General features: G+C 42.4%; 1 protein-coding gene across 2 annotated transcripts in view; it reads right to left on the bottom strand.

Moving 5' to 3' along the window:
- The window catches only part of zgc:172323 (uncharacterized protein LOC564165 homolog), a 54,722-nt gene extending 36,341 nt beyond the window's left edge, over positions 1-18,381 (bottom strand). Inside the window, exons 1-2 of one of the 2 annotated variants that reach the window (XM_055635878.1) lie at positions 17,797-18,381; positions 683-827 (exon numbers count right to left, since the gene is read on the bottom strand). In XM_055635878.1, coding sequence (XP_055491853.1) covers positions 683-827; positions 17,797-17,999 — 348 coding nt within the window. In that variant the 5' untranslated portion in view covers positions 18,000-18,381. Of the gene's footprint in view, positions 1-682; positions 828-5,634; positions 7,663-17,796 lie in introns of those variants that run through there. The other variant, XM_055635877.1, reaches the window with a different exon arrangement.
- Positions 18,382-18,682: the final 301 nt, after the last annotated feature.

The raw sequence follows: 18,682 nt of genomic DNA, 5'->3' as shown, positions 1-18,682 counted from the left end.
ACAAAAGGTCAGCTGGTTAACAACATTCCCATTGCACTTCCATGCTGCATGAGACAACATGCTTCCTCTCATAAGCAAAGCACCAGCCGACGGAAATAGTCACAAGGAGGTTAATTAAATTTAATAAAATGCTGAATTATAATCAATGCAGGGGCCAAGCATGCCAGTATTTGCTTTGTATTTCACAAATACCGCATGATATTGTTCCATTAGACCGGCACAATAATACCAAAACTTCCTGTATATCTCTGTTTGCTTTGTTATCACCTTCTCCTAGCTAACAATGATCTATTCTACATATGTTTCCACATCGTATCTCTAAATCTAAACTAAACTAAGAACAGTTAATAAAGATCATAGAAATAAGGAACAGCGGATACTGGTTTAAAGTTGTGGAGCAACTCAATAGGATAGGCAGCATCTCTGGAAAAAAATGGATAGGTGACGTTTCGGATCGGGACCCTTCTTCAGACTGATTATGTTCTTTGCACCTTTAAATTTGGACATAGGTTTAGTGGAGTAAAAACTGTTATTTTTCTTAAAAGATGTTTGACATTTCTCCTTTAACATGCAGATGTAAGTTGCAGAAGAGTTATTGGCTGAAGTGGGTGTTGGTGGGAAAGTGCTGTTAAGTAGTTGACTTGTGTTTCGGACACTAGCTACCGCGTTCAGCATTTCTTACCCTCTCGATGTAAGCAGCCAGCCTGTCATTCAGAATCACCATCTCCTTCCTTTCTTTGCTTCTTGTGCTCATGAATTCCTGATTTTTGGCGGTGGCGGCGTCCAGATCCAGAGTAGACCCTGTAGCCAGGTATATCGTTCCCAAGCTGTGACAGACAAAAGGCCAGGTGGTTAACAACATACCCATTGCACCTTATTGACAAGAGGCTCAAGTCAATCTCTTTATCTTTAACAATAAATGCTTTGTCCAACTCTTCTCCAGCAGTTGGGACATTTGGATTTCAAGCGTTTGGATTTCAGACGTTTACAGTACATATAAGATATTGGAGAGAAGGCGAGGCAGGATGGAATGGGGTGATACTGAAAGAAAACGAGCACCAACATCGGCGTTAAGCAATATTGCATAATCCTTCACTGTAAAAAAAAAGCAAGTGCTAGAAATATCACATATATGTAACAGTCATTATTAGTTTAGTTTAGTTTAGAGATACAGCGTGGAAACAGACCCTTCAGGACCCCGAGTCCGTGCCGACCAGCGATCCCCGCACATTTACACTATCCTACACACACTAGGGACAATTTATACTTATACCAAGCCAATTAACCTGCAAACCTGTACGTCTTTGGAGTGTGGGAGGAAATAGAAGATCTCGGAGAAAACCCACGGAGGTCAAGATTCAAGATTCAAGAGAGTTTATTGTCACGTGTCCCAGATAGGACAATGAAATTCTAGCTTTGCTTCAGCACAACAGAATATAGTAGGTATGAATGCAGAACAGATCAGTGTGTCTATATACCATTATATAAATATATACACACATGAATAAATAAAACAGATAAAGTGCAAATAAACAGATAATGGGCTATTAATGTTCAGAGTTTTTTTCGAGTTGATTTTAATAGCCTGATGGCTGTGGGGAAGAAGCTCACGGGGAGAACGTACAAACACCGTACAGACAGCACCTGTAATCGGGATCTAACCCGGGTCTCCGGCGCCGTAGAGCAGCAACTCTACAGCTGCGCCGCTGTGCCGCCCCTTAATAATAGTAATATAACACAGAAACAGGCCCCTTTAGCCCAACTTGCCCATGCCAACCAAAATGCCATTCTGATGTGCCTTTAAAATCCTAGTCATAGAGTGATACAATGTGCAAACATGCCCTTCGACCTAACTCGCCCACACCGGCCAACAATGTCGAGGCTACACTAGTCCCACTTGCCTGTGTTTGGTCCATATCCCTCCAAACCTGTCCAATCCATGTACCTGTCTAACTGTTTCTTAAACGATGGGATAGTCCCATCCTCAACTACCTCCTCTGGCAGCTTGTTCCATACACCCACCCCCCTTTGTGTGAAAAGGTTACCCCTCGAATTCCTATTAAATCTTTTCCCCTTCACCTTGAACCTATCTCCTCTGGTCCTCGATTCCCCTACTCTGGGCAACAGACTGTGCATCTACCCGATCTATTCCTCTCATGATTTTGTATACCTCTATAAGATCTCCCCTCATCCTCCTGCGCTCCATGGAATAGAGACCCAGCCTACTCAACCTCTCCCTATATATAGCTCACACCTTCTCATCCTGGCAACATCCTCGTAAATCTTTTCTGAACCCTTTCAAGCTTGACAATATCTTTCCTATAACATGGTGCCCAGAACTGAACACAATATTCTAAATGCAGTCTCACCAACGTCTTGTACAACTGCAACATGACCTCCCAACTTCTATACTCAATACTATGACTGATGAAGGCCAAAGTGCCAAAAGCCTTTTTGACCACCTTATGTACCTGCAACTCGACCTTCAAGGAACAATGCACTTGTACTCATAGATCCCTCTGATCTACAACACTAACCAGCACAATAATATATGCACAATTATAAAATCAGCTGGAATGTTTGTGTTTCACCTTAAATAAACGGCAACTTCAACCCTTTAAAGCAGCTATCCATTACCTACAATAATATTATGTTGTTGCAGTTTTGTGCGTAATATTTTCAATATACGAAAAACGAACAATGAGGAGAACTTTTCTTTATTATGGTTATGTGGTTGGGTTGTCATGTAAAACCATATATGATATAAGCTAATATTCAGGGTTGTGTCATATTAGCACTACCGATTTAATTTGCATCATTTGAACTCAATCATATAGTCGTTGTTGATGCTTCTGCCTCCATCTTCTCCCACAATTCTGCGATTATCAGTCTAGTTAAATCCTCATGAAACCTAAGACGTGGTAATCAAAGAAAGCCTTAAGGAATGTACTTGGATGTATTAATCCGTAACCCTTGAATGCACCTCATTCTGCCTTGTTTTTATTTTAAATCACCCTTTGGACTTTAGAGATACAGCACGAAAACATTCCCTTCGTCCAACAGTCGGCGCCGACCAGCTCTCCTGCACAAATGTACATAAGTCAATTACCGTACAAACCAGTATGCCTTTGGAGTGTGGGAGGAAATGGAAGCACCCAGAGAAAACCCACGTGGTCACACATTCACGTCCAAGCTTTAATGGTGAGTGGTGTGGGCATGGGAGTTTGTGTACTCCCATGATGGGGAGGGAGTGGGAAGATCATGTTGGTGATTTCATTCGTCAATCGACATTAGTGGATAGAGGAAGACAATCGACCGGCATAATCCACAATCCACGTTCGTAGGGAAGCTACCAAGGCACTCATCATGTGACACAAATGCACTATAAATTACAATTCAATTCTGACTGCAGTGTTTGTTCACTTTAAAATGAATCCATATTGTAATTTTGAAATTACATTAAATTAATATTTGAATCAAACTGAACCGTTAAATGACAATCTGCAGTCCTGATTGGCTGACACAAAAGATGTGCTGTATGTATATAATTTGTATATATGTATTTGTATAAAATGTAGAAAATTTACAGCCTTCTGGATCAAATATGAAATACTTTCTTCCTTTCAATCTTAGAGGGTAAAATGTGGCCAGCTATCTGCTCGTAATCAAGAAAGAGACTGGCAATTGAAAATACATCTGCATTTAAAAACGGGCCAACTCTTGATTTCACTGTGCCATCATCTAGGAATTATTAGAGTCATAAAGTGATACAGTGTGGAAACAGGACCTTGGGACCAACTTACTCACACTGGCCAATCTGCACTAGTCCCACCTGCGCATGTTTGGTCCATATCCCTCCAAACCTGTCCTAACCATGTACTTGTCTAACTGTTTCTTAAACATTGGGATAGTCCCAGTCTCAACGACCTCTTCTGGCAGCTTGTTCCATATACCCACCACACTTTGTGTGAAAAATATACCCCTTACGATTTAATATTCTCCCCTTCACCTTAAACCCATGTCCACTGGCCCTCGATTCACCTACTCAGGGCAAGAGACTCTGTGCATATACCCAATCTATTCCTCTCATGCTTTTATTCATGAAATACTTTTGTTTTAATTTGCATTGAAGTTGGCTCCACCGTCCCTCCTCCTCAGTCCCAGAGTGCTAGCGTGATATAACTCAGGGCAAATGAACCGTGGAAAAGACCCAATGCATGAACGCATCATCTCCACCACTGCATTGTATTCACGTTGGATCTTCATGATTCACACTCAATTTTCTGTCCCCAAGAATAAATCTTAGTATATTTTTTGATCGTTTTGACCCAGTTGGCCTCTCGATTGTCAAAGACCTGTAAACAGTTATCACTGATATATTCAAATACTGTACATAATTCAACTTTCTAAAGATAACGCTATTTTAATGGATTGCCATTTTTTAACATCAGTCTTATCAAAGAAATGCCCTCAAGCATTTATGGGTGATCTATACATCATACGGGTATAGATCACCCATAAATCGATCATGACTATGGGTGCTGTCTGTCCGGAGTCTGTACGTTCTCCCCGTGACTGTGTGGGCTTTCCATGCGTTGGATAGTGTTGGTGTATGGAGATCGCTGGTTGGCGCGGACTCGTTGGGCCGAAGGGCGTTTCCGCACTGTATCTCTCAACTAAAATGGCCTGTTTCCATGCTGTGCCTTGCAATTAGTCAAACACGAGAATACTCTCCAGGTCCTTATCAATATTAATGCCTTAAATTAAAACAGACTAATTATTTATTTTAATGCTGTTTACTTTGCTGAAATTTTCCTTGCGCTACACTAGTAAAGTACAGTCCATTAGTATGAAGATGTTTTCTAGTTTGACTGATGTTGGTGTGTTTTCTTTCTTTCACAGCAAATCATTTCTTTAAATATCTTCCGCAATCCATTTGGTTTACACACGAACGGGAAAGAATATAAAAAGCAATGAACTGTAGATGCTGGTTTACAAAATAAGAGCGGTTGTGGAGAGGATGTTTCCACTAGTGGGAGAGCCTAGGACCAAAGGTCATAGCCTCAGAATTAAAGGGCGTTGCTTTAGATGAGGAGGTACTTCTTCAGTCAGAGGGTGGTAAATCTGTGGAATTCATTGCCACAGGTGGCTTTGGAGGCAAGTCAATGGGTATTTTTACGGCAGAGATAGATAGATTCTTGATTAGTACGGATGTCAGGGTCTACGGGGAGAAAGCAGGAGAATGGGGTTATGAGGGAGAGAAAGATCAGCCATGATTGAATGGCGAAGTAGATTTGATGGGCCGAATGACCTAATTCTGCTCTTATCACGTGAAGTACTGGAGTAACTCAACGGTTCAGGCAGCATCACCGAAGAACATGAATAGGCAACGTTTCTTCAGTCTGAAAAGAAGGTACCGCCCTGAAACACCTATCCAATTTTTCCAGTCTGAAGAAGGGTCTCGACCCGAAGCGTCACCAATTCCTTATCTCCAGAGATGCTGCCGTCTCGCTGAGTTACTCCAGCTTTTTGTGTCTATCCCCAGAGATGCTGCCTGAACCGCTGAGTTACTACAAACAGCACTTTGTGGGTTTTTTTTAACTGAATTAAATACAGTCAGTCTCTGGTTCTCACCTTGTCATGCGACGTCCAAACAGTTCCGAGGCGGTGCCCCTGCCTGCCCATGTCCAGTCTCCTGGTACATTTCGGTCGGATGTGCGGTTCCAACTGGCGGAGCGTGGCCGCACTGTGCGGCGGGGCGGGGACAGGCTGGGCAGCCGCCCGCGGTAAGAGGCGCTGCTGGCAGTACATTCCTCAAAGTGGCGGCGGTACGAGGACATCCTTTCCGGGCTGCGACTCATCGTGGCGATCTGCTGACTGATCTTTCTTTCTGCGGCGACGACTCTCTATGTGCATCTCCATGAAGCGGCTTTTTATACACCCCATGCGATGCCAGATCAGCACATGGGACTGTTTGGAATGTTTTACCAATGTTCAATTTTTGGGCTGGCCTCCCCTTTAATATGTGCCACAGTTGTGTGAAAAAGCACAAAAGAACGACGGTCTTAAAATAAAACATTGACGCCACGTTGATGTAATTCCCATGCATTGAAGTGTGATCGCTCAGAAAGTGGAACATGAACGGTAGTTATTATAGATGTTTCCTATTATAAATATATTTTTAACAGTTGAGGCCACACGTGTATGATATTAACGTACTTGATTTCTGTACTTGATTCGTTGTAATAAAAAAAATACTTCGATATTCAGACAGAAGGGACACTGGAGTCTTGAACAAAACACGAAGTGCTGGAGGAATACAGCGGCTCAGTCAGCATCTGTGGAAGGAATGGACCACCACGTTTTGGGTGGGAACCCAAAGAAGGCTGCGAAGACCAAGTCAATGGATATTTTATGACGGAGATTGACAGATTCTTGATTAGTATGGATGTCAGGGGTTATGGGGTGAAGTTGCGATGGAAAGATAGATCAGCCATGATTGAATGGCGGCGTAGATTTGATGGGCCGAATGGCCTAATTCTGCTCCTGGAACTTATGAATTATGAACTTCGTCAGACTCTCAGGCCTGAAATAACTACATATTTGTGCCTATTGAAAGATTTTGTTTGTTACTAGCCCTAACAATAACTTGCAATCTATCTTCATAAAATCTATAGGGAGCAAAATTGATAAGTCTTGGGATCATGCTGTGATTATCTATGCCGTGCCATCAGGTGCAGAATGCGCGTTAAGTTCTTATGTGCCATGCCGAGGATATCTTCTATGCATCTGCAAAAAGCTAAATTTTGTCTCTAGCTAGTCTAAGTTGCCATGCCCTCTGTAGAGGACTATGAAATATGAGCTGAAACTCGTTCCAGAGTTTATACACCCCATGTGTTTATACACCCCAGAGTTACTGGAAGACATGGTAAAAGATGTATTTCCAACACTGCACAGGAGGGCATGGCTACCAGATGGAGATGGAGTACAAGAGAGGCAGCTGAGACCTTGAATGGAACAAGTGGATGCAGTGCAGTATGTTCATGATGAGTGTAGTCTGACCGAAAACATCACTGATTCCTTCTATCCAGAGATGCTGCCTGTCCCGCTGAGTTACTCCAGCATTTTGTGTCTATCATGTATAGATTCAAGAGAGATTCAAGAGACATTTATTGTCACATGCACCAATTGTTACAGTGAAATTTGGGGGTCATCATATGAATAAAAAAAATAACAAAACACAATAGTATTTTAACATAAATATCCCCTGTCCTACTGTGAGGGAAGGCCTAAAGTTCAGTCATCCTCCTCTTTGATGTACACCCATGGTCGGGACCTCCCGAGCCCTCCGCAGCCCTCCATAGTCGCCGCTACGGACGGCCCGATGCTCAGGCCCTCTCGCCGGGGTGATGGAACTCCGATGTCGGAACGGGAGAACAACCTCAGCGCTTGGACCTCCGAATCGCCCACTTCCTTCCGAAGTCTGCGGCTCCCGAAGTCCACAGGCTGCGCCGAGCGGAGACCCACGCTGGAGGCTCTCGACAAAGTGCCCCAGGGCACCACGATGTTGAAGTCATCGCCTCCCGTGCTGGATGTTCTTCAAACCACAGCCCCGCGATGTTGTTGTAGCAGGCCCAGCACTCCGGAGCTTCAAACGGCGATCCCAGGTGAGGCATCGCCCGCTCTGCGATGTATCCAGCACTGCGCCGCCACTGCTGGAGCTCTGGTTCAGTCCCAGGCTGCAAAGGCCGCGCCAATCCAGTTGGTAGGCCGCGAGGAGGGGGGCGAGGACGCGACTCGGCGAATAATCGCATCCTCGCCAGGAGGCGACTGGGAGACGGTTTCCCCCTTGCCCTACCCCCTTCTCCCACATCGAAAAGCTAAAGAAACCTCCTCAACATACTTTTAAACAAACTAAAAAATAAAAAAGAGATGGAAAAAACAGACAGAATGTAGGCAGAGGCAGCCTTCATGCGGCGCCCCTAGTGGCCTAGTCATACAGTGTGGAAACAGGACTTTTGGCCCAACATGCCCACACCAACCAACATGTCCCATCTACACTAGTCCCACCTGCTTGTGTTTAGCCCCATATCCCTCCAAACCTGTCCATGTACCCGTCTAAATGTTTCTTGAACGTTGCAATATACCTGCCTCAATTACCTCCTCCGGCAGCTTGTTCCATACACCCACCTGTGAAAAAGTTACCCCTCAGATTTCTATACAATCCCCCCCCCCCCTCACCTTAAACCTATGCCCTCTGGTTCTCGATTTCCCTACTCTGAGCAAAAGACTCTGTGCATGTATAATATGTAAATACATTCTTTGTAGATCCTACTGATAGCATCATGGGTATATTCTGTATATACTCCTCAATAGAGCTATCATAAAATATTTATCAATAGAATAAATTAGTTTGATTTGTCATCATGTTTGGCACAGACATAGTGAGCTGAAGAGCATGATCTCGTACTTTTCGATCGGAGGCCTGGATTGCCTCAGCGCAGAGGGAGAGCAAGGAGGGAAGAGACAATGACTTTGGGACTTTAAACTGTGTTGAGTGTTTGTTATTTATTCTATGTTATGACTGCAGGCTAAACCATTGCGTTGCACTGAAAAGTGCAATGACAATAAATTGAATCCAATCCAATCCAAAACTATACTGTTTGATATACGTTCTAAAGCACCCACCCTTGTTTTTGAAATTCCCGGAGTTAAGAGGCAAAACACAAAACTTTAGTCCAGTAAAAGAGGCATCAGCATGTGAGTATAAGAGGTGCAAGTTGGTGATATGGATGTACCAACAGCCTTTCTCTGCACTACTGTACTTTTAAAGAGACTGTGTGTTACACATATCAGCTTGTAAATTTAATCATAGGGCAACAGGAACGAGCCTGATATAAGGGAATATAGGAGAAAGAACTCAAGAAAGAAATTCAGAGGGCCAAAAAGGACCACAAAGTGACCTTGACAAGTTGGATTAAGGAGAGTGTAAAGTATTTTATCAGTATATTAGAAGTGAGAAGATAGCTAAATAATGAATGTCACCTTAAGAACCATAGATGAAATCAATGTGTGGAGCCAGGGGATATGGGCAAGATCTTAAATTAATATTTTTCATTGGTATTCATGTGTAAGAAGGTCGTGGAGGTTGGTGCTTGTGCTGATATTTCTGTACATCAAGCCTGGTTTGGTGTATCATTGTATTATTTTAATAATATATTTAACTTTTAGCATTTGTGATTTTATACTTTTATATGTGGGTATATTGATGGAAAATAAATGGATACAATGTAGATTAAATTTTAGTTGACTATGTATACTGGCAGTTTTATGTCTACAAAAAGGCACTGGACATGGTCTATACGGACTACACTAAGGCTTTTTACAAGTTCCGTCATGGTCAGGTAGTATACATGGTTAGGTACCAAGAGGCTGAAATATTTCGGTGAACTGTATCTAAAACTGGGTGGATGATAGAAGTTAGAGGGTAATGGTGGATGGGTACTTCTCTGACTAGCAATATGTAGTAAGTGTTGTGTTGCAAAGATCAGTGCAGTTACCTTAGTTGTTTGCAATATAAATCACTATGATGAGAATATAGGGGGTATGATAAGTATGTTTGCAGATGACGCAAACATTGGTGGAGTCATTGAAAATAAAGAAGGGTACCTCAAGATACAATTGGACAGAGATCCACTGCAAAGATAAATGGAACAACGGCAGATAGAATTGAATCCAGACCAGTATGAGGTTTTGGAAGTTAACTTCTATGAGGTCATAATAAGTAAATGGCAGGGATAATAGAAAGATTAAACGAGACCTTACCGTTTGAAGTTTGATCCTTATTTTATGAGAAGTTGAAGTGAGGGAATACGTGAAGAGCCCGCCTGTCCGCATGTGCGTCAATCTTTAGAGCAGCTGTATGAAACCACAGAATAGTTGCTGACCTAAGCTATAGAAAGATTAACGAGCTTAAACTACCGAATGGTCTTTATGAGAAGTAGGGTTGGGAGTGGAGGGCACATATTCCCTCACTTCGACTTCTCATAAAATAAAGATCAAACGGTAAGTTCTCGTTTAATTTTTTTATTTTATTTCGAAGTCATGTGAATCACTACGTGAAGACTTCAAAGCTCTGTGGTTTCATGCAGTAACCCAAACTGTGTGTGAAACACTTAAACAGATAAATCATTAATGGTAGAAAAAACATGGGTTATTAATATCATTATGCTAACTTGCATACATGGCCATTGTTCTAACTGGACCATAGTCCCAATAGACTGTTGAGTTAGACAATAACTCATGCAACACTGTGCAGAATTCTATCTGCAAATATCCAGACAAATTCAACCAAATGTTATAATTTATTAACACGCACTATGTAAGCCTCTTGCTGTATGATGAAAGGGAAAATCCATCCTATTGGCTACTAATGAGCCATCAGCAATATCTTGAGACTATTGAATAACAAAAAAGAAACTATGTTTCATCTCATAGGTACTAGCAAACGCAGTGCACTTGTATACCTAATGACACCCCCGATCTCTGCTCTGGTGGGTATGCTGTCAACTTCAAATGTACGCAATCCTGCCCATGTTGCTTATGAGATAATTCCCATCACAAGCTACCCTAATGTCAGTTATGACCTAGAGACCAAGCCAGAGATTGAGTAAAGGCTGTGTTCTTTGTGCTGAGATCAGTTGCTGAAAGCATAAGCATTTAAAAAATACTGCTCCCATTAGGAATATAGTAGAATAATATTTGCATGATAATTTACTGATATACATCGCACACTACAATGTAGGCTATAAGAGTGGTCAAATAAAAGACACCCTGCATAATGTTAGTGAATAGCGGGTGAATAACCAATCATTTATTGTCCCACTTATGGTACTATAGAGAATGACAAAACAGCACAAGCAATGTCAATTGTGCTATCACATAAACGCTTCTCTACGCTCAAACTGAATGCCACACAAACTTCTGTTACTTCTGTTTAAAAGTAACTCACATATGTTTACAAGATTCTCATACAATCGTGCAGAGCTAGCTGCCCAAGAAGACAGGCTGCCCCAGCCGTCACTCGTGACTGAGTAAATAAGAGTTGCTTCAGCCACTTACCATGGTGTGAATGAATAGGCAAAATTGGCACTATTACATTTCATGTTGCCTCATTTTTAATATCGCAAAAGGTATCTACTGATAACCCCTAATTTTATCAGCTGCAAATTTTGCATATTACCTAAAACTCGATGACACAATGTCCTTTAATCTGAGTTGGGCAGCATTGGCTTCTACCACTAGCTTTGTTATCAAAAAACACCAGCATCGTCGCCTCATGTGTATAGATATGGCGGAGTATGCAACTTCAAGATTGATTCTCTGAATCAGTTAAATTGCTGAAAGCAAATCATCCATCTTAAACTGGGTAACTAAACACATGATCAGATTAGCCAAATGCTAACCTGATTCGGCCTGCACCATGTTTCAGTAATATTGAGAAGTATCAGAAATATGCCCCTTTAGTGCTTGGCCAGACCACTCATCCTCGGATGAGCTATCACTGATTGCACTCGGAACCCCTGTTCCTCTATTGACCATACAGACGGAAATATTTGGCTTCTCTTGCCGCAGAAGATGCATTATCTAGTTATTCATACATTTCGCTGATAACATATAATCAGAACCTTATGACGAGCTGAAACCATAGTCTCCCTTAGATGTGGGAATACGAGTTCCCTGTCAACTCTTGACTAAGAGTCACCACGAATACTCAGCATTTTCCCCAGAGTGGAAATTAATATATTGCAAGCTTGAGTCAGGAATTGCCTCGCAGTCCTTTGACTGAAACCACTTGTCTGAGTCGCCAGAGTGCACAACACAATCTCTTTGACCCGCCACTCAATCAGGAATACTGGTATTGGGAGCCTATGGTTTATTATAAATACATTGTTGATTCACAACATGAACCTGCAGGTCAGACAAAAATTATATTATATGCCAGGCCAGCTTTCTGCTGGTAATTACCTATCCCAGAGATGATGGCAATGATTCCAATGAACCGGCTACTCTACTAACTGAGAAGGAAATAAACCGTGTGTTGAGGAAGACTTCAACTACTTAATTCTACTGAGCAGTCTGATAACCTCAATCACAGATGATGAGGCAGTGCTTTCCTGGTCAATATGACCCATATGGCTAGCCAGTTCCATGATGGTCTACCCTGAACCAGGGTAACCAAACTGTTCCTACTTGGAACTTACAGAGGTTACTATGCAAGGCACCCTGCCAATGTTTCTACACCAACCTGATCTACCCTAGAGACAGTGAAAAACCACTAGACAGCCCATGCTGCCAGTAAACCTAAACCTGGGCTGACAGACTGCTCCATTTTGGAGTTTACGGAGGTTAATAATGAGACCTTACTTGCCAGCGTCTCTGACCCCGGGTCGATTTGCTTGTTGGAGCTTCAGCGAGGTTCCATTTGCAGACCCTGTCTGTCATGCTTGTCATTTCTGTTAGATAGCTGATGCTGCTGGCCAACTCCTCTTGTAGTAGCTTGTCCATCCCCAAGGGAACAGCAAATTTAGAGGCAAGAGCAAGCAGCTCTTCCTTATGTGACTCTCGCACATCATGCATTAAAGCATGGGATTCAGGCACATAGTCATGTTCGGAGTCAGTTCCATACTGATCTCTGACACTCTCTTAGAGTGGGAGAAATACTGTACCCCGAACCAGGCGTTGCCACATGCGTATGCCTCGGACTGCCTGTGCATGCTTCCATAACTCGGAGCATGTTTTGTGACACCATCTCCGATAGTCTTTCGAGTGGGAGCAATATTCCAACCCTGAACCAGGGGTAACTACAGGCATATGATTTGAACTGCCTATGCATACTTCCGTAATACAGAGCATATTATTTGGCACCATCTCCATCACTTCTTTCATCCGAGTGGGAGGAATATTGCAACCCTGAAACAGGAGCTGTGGTGGGGTGGGGGGGGGGGGGGGGGGGGGGGGGGGGGGTGTTTAATGTTTAATGTTAAATTCTATAGTGTTGTGTTTATCTTATTTGTGTGCTGCATGGTAACGCAAATTTCACTGCACCAATTGGTGTATGTGACAATAAATCCGAACAGGAGTACGGAGGATGCCATCTCAACGGCACTTCACTCCGCCCTCTCCCACCTCGACAACAGAGACACTTATGTAAGAATGCTGTTCATCGATTACAGCTCAGCATTCAACACCATTATTCCATCAAAACTGATCACCAAACTCGGTAACCTGGGCATCGACCCCTCCCTCTGCAACTGGATACTGGACTTTCTAACCAACAGACCCCAGTCTGTGAGGTTAGACAAGCACACCTCTTCAACCCTCACCCTGAACACCGGCGTTCCTCAGGGCTGTGTGCTGAGCCCCCTCCTCTACTCCCTCTTCACCTATGACTGCACACCTGTACATGGTACTAACACCATCATCAAGTATGCAGATGATACAACGGTGATTGGCCTCATCAGCAACAACGATGAGCTGGCCTACAGGGAGGAGGTCCAGCACTTAGCTGCATGGTGCGCTGACAACAACCTGGCCCTTAACTCCAAGAAGACCAAGGAGCTCATTGTAGACTTCAGGAAGTCCAGAGGCGGCACGCACACCCCCATCCACATTAACGGGACGGAGGTGGAACGTGTTTCTAGCTTCAGGTTCCTGGGAGTCAACATCTCCGATGACCTCTCTTGGACCCACAATACCCCTACTCTGATCAAGAAGGCTCATCAGCGTCTCTTCTTCCTGAGGAGACTGAAGAAGGTCCATCTGTCTCCTCAGATCCTGGTGAACTTCTACCGCTGCACCATCGAGAGCATCCTTACCAACTGCATCACAGTATGGTATGGGAACTGCTCTGTCTCCGACCGGAAGGCATTGCAGAGGGTGGTGAAAATTGCCCAACGCATCACCGGTTCCACGCTCCCTTCCATTGAGTCTGTCCAAAGCAAGCACTGTCTGCGGAGGGCGCTCAGCATCGCCAAGGACTGCTCTCACCCCAACCATGGACTGTTTACCCTCCTACCATCCGGGAGGCGCTACAGGTCTCTCCGTTGCCGAACCAGCAGGTCGAGGAACAGCTTCTTTCCGGCGGCTGTCACTCTACTCAACAACGTACCTCGGTGACTGCCAATCACCACCCCCCCCCCCCCCCCCCCCCCCAGGACACTTATTGTTATTTATTCAAATCGTTTGCTATGTCGCTCTTCAAGGGAGATGCTAAATGCATTTCGTTGTCTCTGTACTGTACACTGACAATGACAATTAAAATTGAATCTGAATCTGAATCTGAAATGTCCTTAGTCCTTTGTCACAGCCTCTTCATTCTCAGAACATTGAGATTTGGTATGTCAACAAATACTCAATCGAACTTGTACAAATAATTGGCACACTGACTGATTGCATAATGCCCATGATAGGTAACTCAAACATCCAGGATGAAATGAAACTACAAACATTGGTAGATATTGCTCAGTTCATTACAGGTACTGATCTTCCCACAATCGAAGGGATCTACAGGTGGTGTTCAGTTTAGTTTATTGTCATGTGTACTGAGGTACAATGAAAAGCTTGTTGTTGCATCTTCTTCTTGCGTTTGGTGTGCACAGCCTAAAGTTGCAAGTCAACTTGTTCTATTTGATCTATTTGTTTGTGCACGTCGGGTCGATTGCATTAGTCGAAACAGGGTGGACCACTTGAAGTTTGCAATCTTCCACCCCTGTTGCATGCTAACCAGTCAGCAGAAAGACAATACGTGTTCACATTTGATCCATTTACAATGTATAGATACGATAAGGGAATTGCGTTTAATGCAAGGTAAAGTCAGTCAAGTTCGATCAATGATAGTCCAAGGGTCATCAAAGATGTAGATAGTAGTTCAGCACTGCTCTCTGGTTGTGCTACGATGATAAGAAGCAACCGATATCGTAGAAGATCTACAGGCCACACTCTCATTTTATGACGACTGTAGGGAAGAATGTACACAAACGTAAAAACTGTGAACTTTGGGTTCAAGACATCTTCTTCCCAGCAACCATCAGTCTCTTGAACACTACACAACACTAATGACCTCACCAGAGACCTGGTAAATTAGATTCAAAGTTGGGAATAGTGGTGGAGGGGTCTTTCTCAGTCTTTCTCTGACTGGAGGTTTGTAACCAATGATATTCCACAGGCATCAGATCAGGGGTCCCTGTTATTTGTGATAAATTATATGTGAAAAAGTAGATTAGCTGATTCAAAAAATTGTGAGGTTGTGGACAGTGATGGAGGTTGTGGGGTGCAGGTCCCTGAAAGTGACAACACGAGTTAGGTTTAGGTTTGTTATTATCATATGTATCGAGATAGAGTGAAAAGCTTTGTTTTGCATGCTATCCAACAGATATTAATACAGATCCAACATATGTTTTTAGGGTGTAAAGAAGGCATATGGCCGTTATTAGTTAGGGTGTTGAGTATGAAAGTTGGGAGGTTATGTTACGGCTTTATAAAACTAAGCAGCATTTGCAGTATTGTGTGGAGTTCTGGTCAATGCAGTGTTTGAAAGATGTGAAGGCTTTGGAGAGAGTGTAGAAGAGCTTCACCAGGATGATGCCTGGATTATGTCTAAGGAGAGGCTGGACAAACCTACATTGTTTTCTCTGGAGCATAAAAGACTGTGGGGTGACCTGATAGAAGTTTAAAAAAATTAGGAGGCATACATTGGGCAGAGCCTTTTTTCCAGTGGAAATGTCAAATATTAGAAAGCATAGATTCAAGGTGAGAGGGGGGAAGTATGAAAGAGATTTGCAAGGCATGTTTTTTTTACATAGTGGTAGAAACCAAGGATGTGCTACCAGGTAAGGTGGAGGAGGCACATACAATAATAACATTTAAGTGGCATTTAGCCAGACTCATGAACAGCCATCAGGCTATTAAACACTACAACCTCATAAGCTCTGAAATACAATAGACTATTATTATTAATATTATCATTATTATGATGATTATTATTATTGCAGTTATTGTTTGTTTTTTGAGTATGTGTGTATGTTTATATATATATATATACATATGTGTGTATACATACACACTGAACTTTTTTCTCTCTCATTTATCATATTATTTACAGTGTACAGGTACTATGTTTACATATTCTGTGTGCTGCAGCAAGCAAGAATTTCATTGTGCTATCTGGGACATATGACAATAAAACACTCTTGACTTGACTGGCAGGGGATTGGAGGAACTAGATAATGTGCATGTAAACGGTATTTGCGTGGTTGGCTATTCCTGTACTATACTGTTCTATATTCCAATCAAAAGTAATGCTTGCAATACGGGGTGTGCACGTAAGGTCACTGGGTCATAGGGCTTGACGCACGGAGCCGCTCAATCCATCTGGAGGACATCCGTAACTTCCGGTATATGTTATTAATGCAAGAAATGCGTACTTTCCTACCTGTTAAAAACCGCCAAAATGTTGAATTTCTGCGCTGTAAAAAATTGTGGAAGTCGGGGTAAGTGTGAGAGACATGTACCCAACTTCAGAATTCCAAAAGTGAAGCGAAATGAAGGTAAAGCGAAGCGAGAGCTGAAGGGACAACAACAGCTAAAGTGCTTGGCGAACATTGGCTGTGCAGATATCGGAATTAAAAATATTGGGAATTATTGCGTTTGCTCACTGCATTTCATCAACAGTAAGGCATTATTTGTGGTTTTTCTTGATTCCTTTGGTATCTAAAAAGTCTCAGAAGTGATAAATGTGTTTAAGATACAAATCTGTCACAAATCTATTTAAGATAAAAATGGAACTTAATACTGAAATGATTATATTTGGAGTAATGGGAGACGGGAATAAATTAAACATACCCCAAAATTCATTTTTTAATTATGGGTTAATAACAGCAAAAAAACTTATACTTAAATTTTGGAAAAATGCTACTATACCAACATTTAAAATGTGGATCAGTAATATGTTGGACACAGCACACTTGGAAGAAATGAGACTCCTCCTAATAGACAAACAAGACCAATTCTTAACGAGTTGGTCTCCATTTATTGATTTCTTGGATTCATGTGGTGCAACAGTATTGTAAAAATTAAAAGTTTCAGGTATGTGTGAAAGATGATCAAGAATATAAAAAAATCATCTCCTCCCTCCTGCTTCCCTTTCTTACATTTCTTTTCTTTACTATCTCTTTTTCCCCTCTTTTTATTCACACACACAAGACTTTCCTCTATTATTTACTATCTCTTTCCTTCTTACTTTTCTCTTTTTAAAAAAAAGGAAGTTGTACAGAGAATGTAATATGTTAACATAGTTTTGGGAACCTGTAAAAAGGTATTGTACTTACTTCTAATTTTTAAAAAAAGTGATAAATCTGGCTGTAAATTTTGCTTCAGAGGCGTTTTCTTTTTGTATGTAAAAATCCACGAGAACCATGGGCGATTTTTAAATTTTACAGCCAGATTTATCACTTCTGAAACTTTTTAGATGCCAAAGGAATCAAGAAAAAACACAAATAATGCCTTAGTTGATGAAATGCAGTGAGCAAACGGCCAATGTTCGCCAAGCACTCTGGCTGTCGTCCCTTCAGCTCTCGCTTCTATATACCGTCATTTCTCCTCACTTTTGGAATTCTGAAGTAGGATAAATGTCTCTCACGCTTATCCTGATTTCCATAATTATTTACAGCGCAAAAATTGACAATTTCTGCGGGTTTTAACGGGCCCGCTACGTTGGAAACAATGGTAAGTGCCTACCTGCAGTTCATCGCGTGTACTCCAGTTGGCGTAGGGTAGCAACAGTACGGGTAATGGGTCGTGACCCGACTGCCGTGAAACCTCCCAATAGGAATGCCAGGGATGATGAGTAGCATATGAATCTGTTTAAGAAAGAACTGCAGATGCTGGAACAATCGAAGGTAGACAAAAAAGCTGGAGAAACTCAGCGGGTCAGGCAGCATCTATGGAGCGAATGAAATAGGCAATGTTTAGGGTCGAGACTGAGTCTGAAGAAGGGTCTCGACCCGAAACGTCACCGATTCCTTCACTCCATAGATGCTGCCTCACCCGCTGAGTTTCTCCAGCATTTGTGTTCACATATGATTCAATTAATCACTTAGAGCATTTAGAAAGTAATTTGTAAAATACCTGCTCAAAAAATAATGAATTAATAATGGATTACGCGTTATGTTTTGGTTCCTGGACGCAAGATAAATGAAGTATAAAACCAGGACAGACACAAAAAGCTGGAGTAACTCAGCGGGACAGGCATCATCTCTGGGGAGAAGAAATGGGTGACGTTTCGGGCCGAGACTCTTCTTCAAACCAGGATTTCATTTTTCGTTTGGGGGGGATGTGGAATGTGAATTTGCACGAACAGAGCATAGATTAATGTTTAAACGGCATCATTTAAACAAATAGCAAATATGCAATTGCACCTTTCAGAGTGGGAATGATTTTGGGGAAAAGTCTGCAGTTTTGCCGCGGGAATAAGATGGTGAAAGAAGGAGATCCTCCCCTTTGCAAGGCCGCCCGGAAGGTTTATAACCGGGCACCTTCAACGTGACCCCGGGTTCCTTGGCGGAATCATTTGGAAGTTGCAGAGAATGCCCGGCTAGAGCTGGGTTTACAACACATCGGCAAA

The sequence above is a fragment of the Leucoraja erinacea genome, chromosome 5 (genome assembly GCF_028641065.1).
Source record: "Leucoraja erinacea ecotype New England chromosome 5, Leri_hhj_1, whole genome shotgun sequence".
NCBI lineage: Eukaryota > Metazoa > Chordata > Chondrichthyes > Rajiformes > Rajidae > Leucoraja > Leucoraja erinaceus.
Note: the sequence above shows the minus strand (reverse complement) of the source record. Positions and strands in the feature narration are given on the sequence as shown.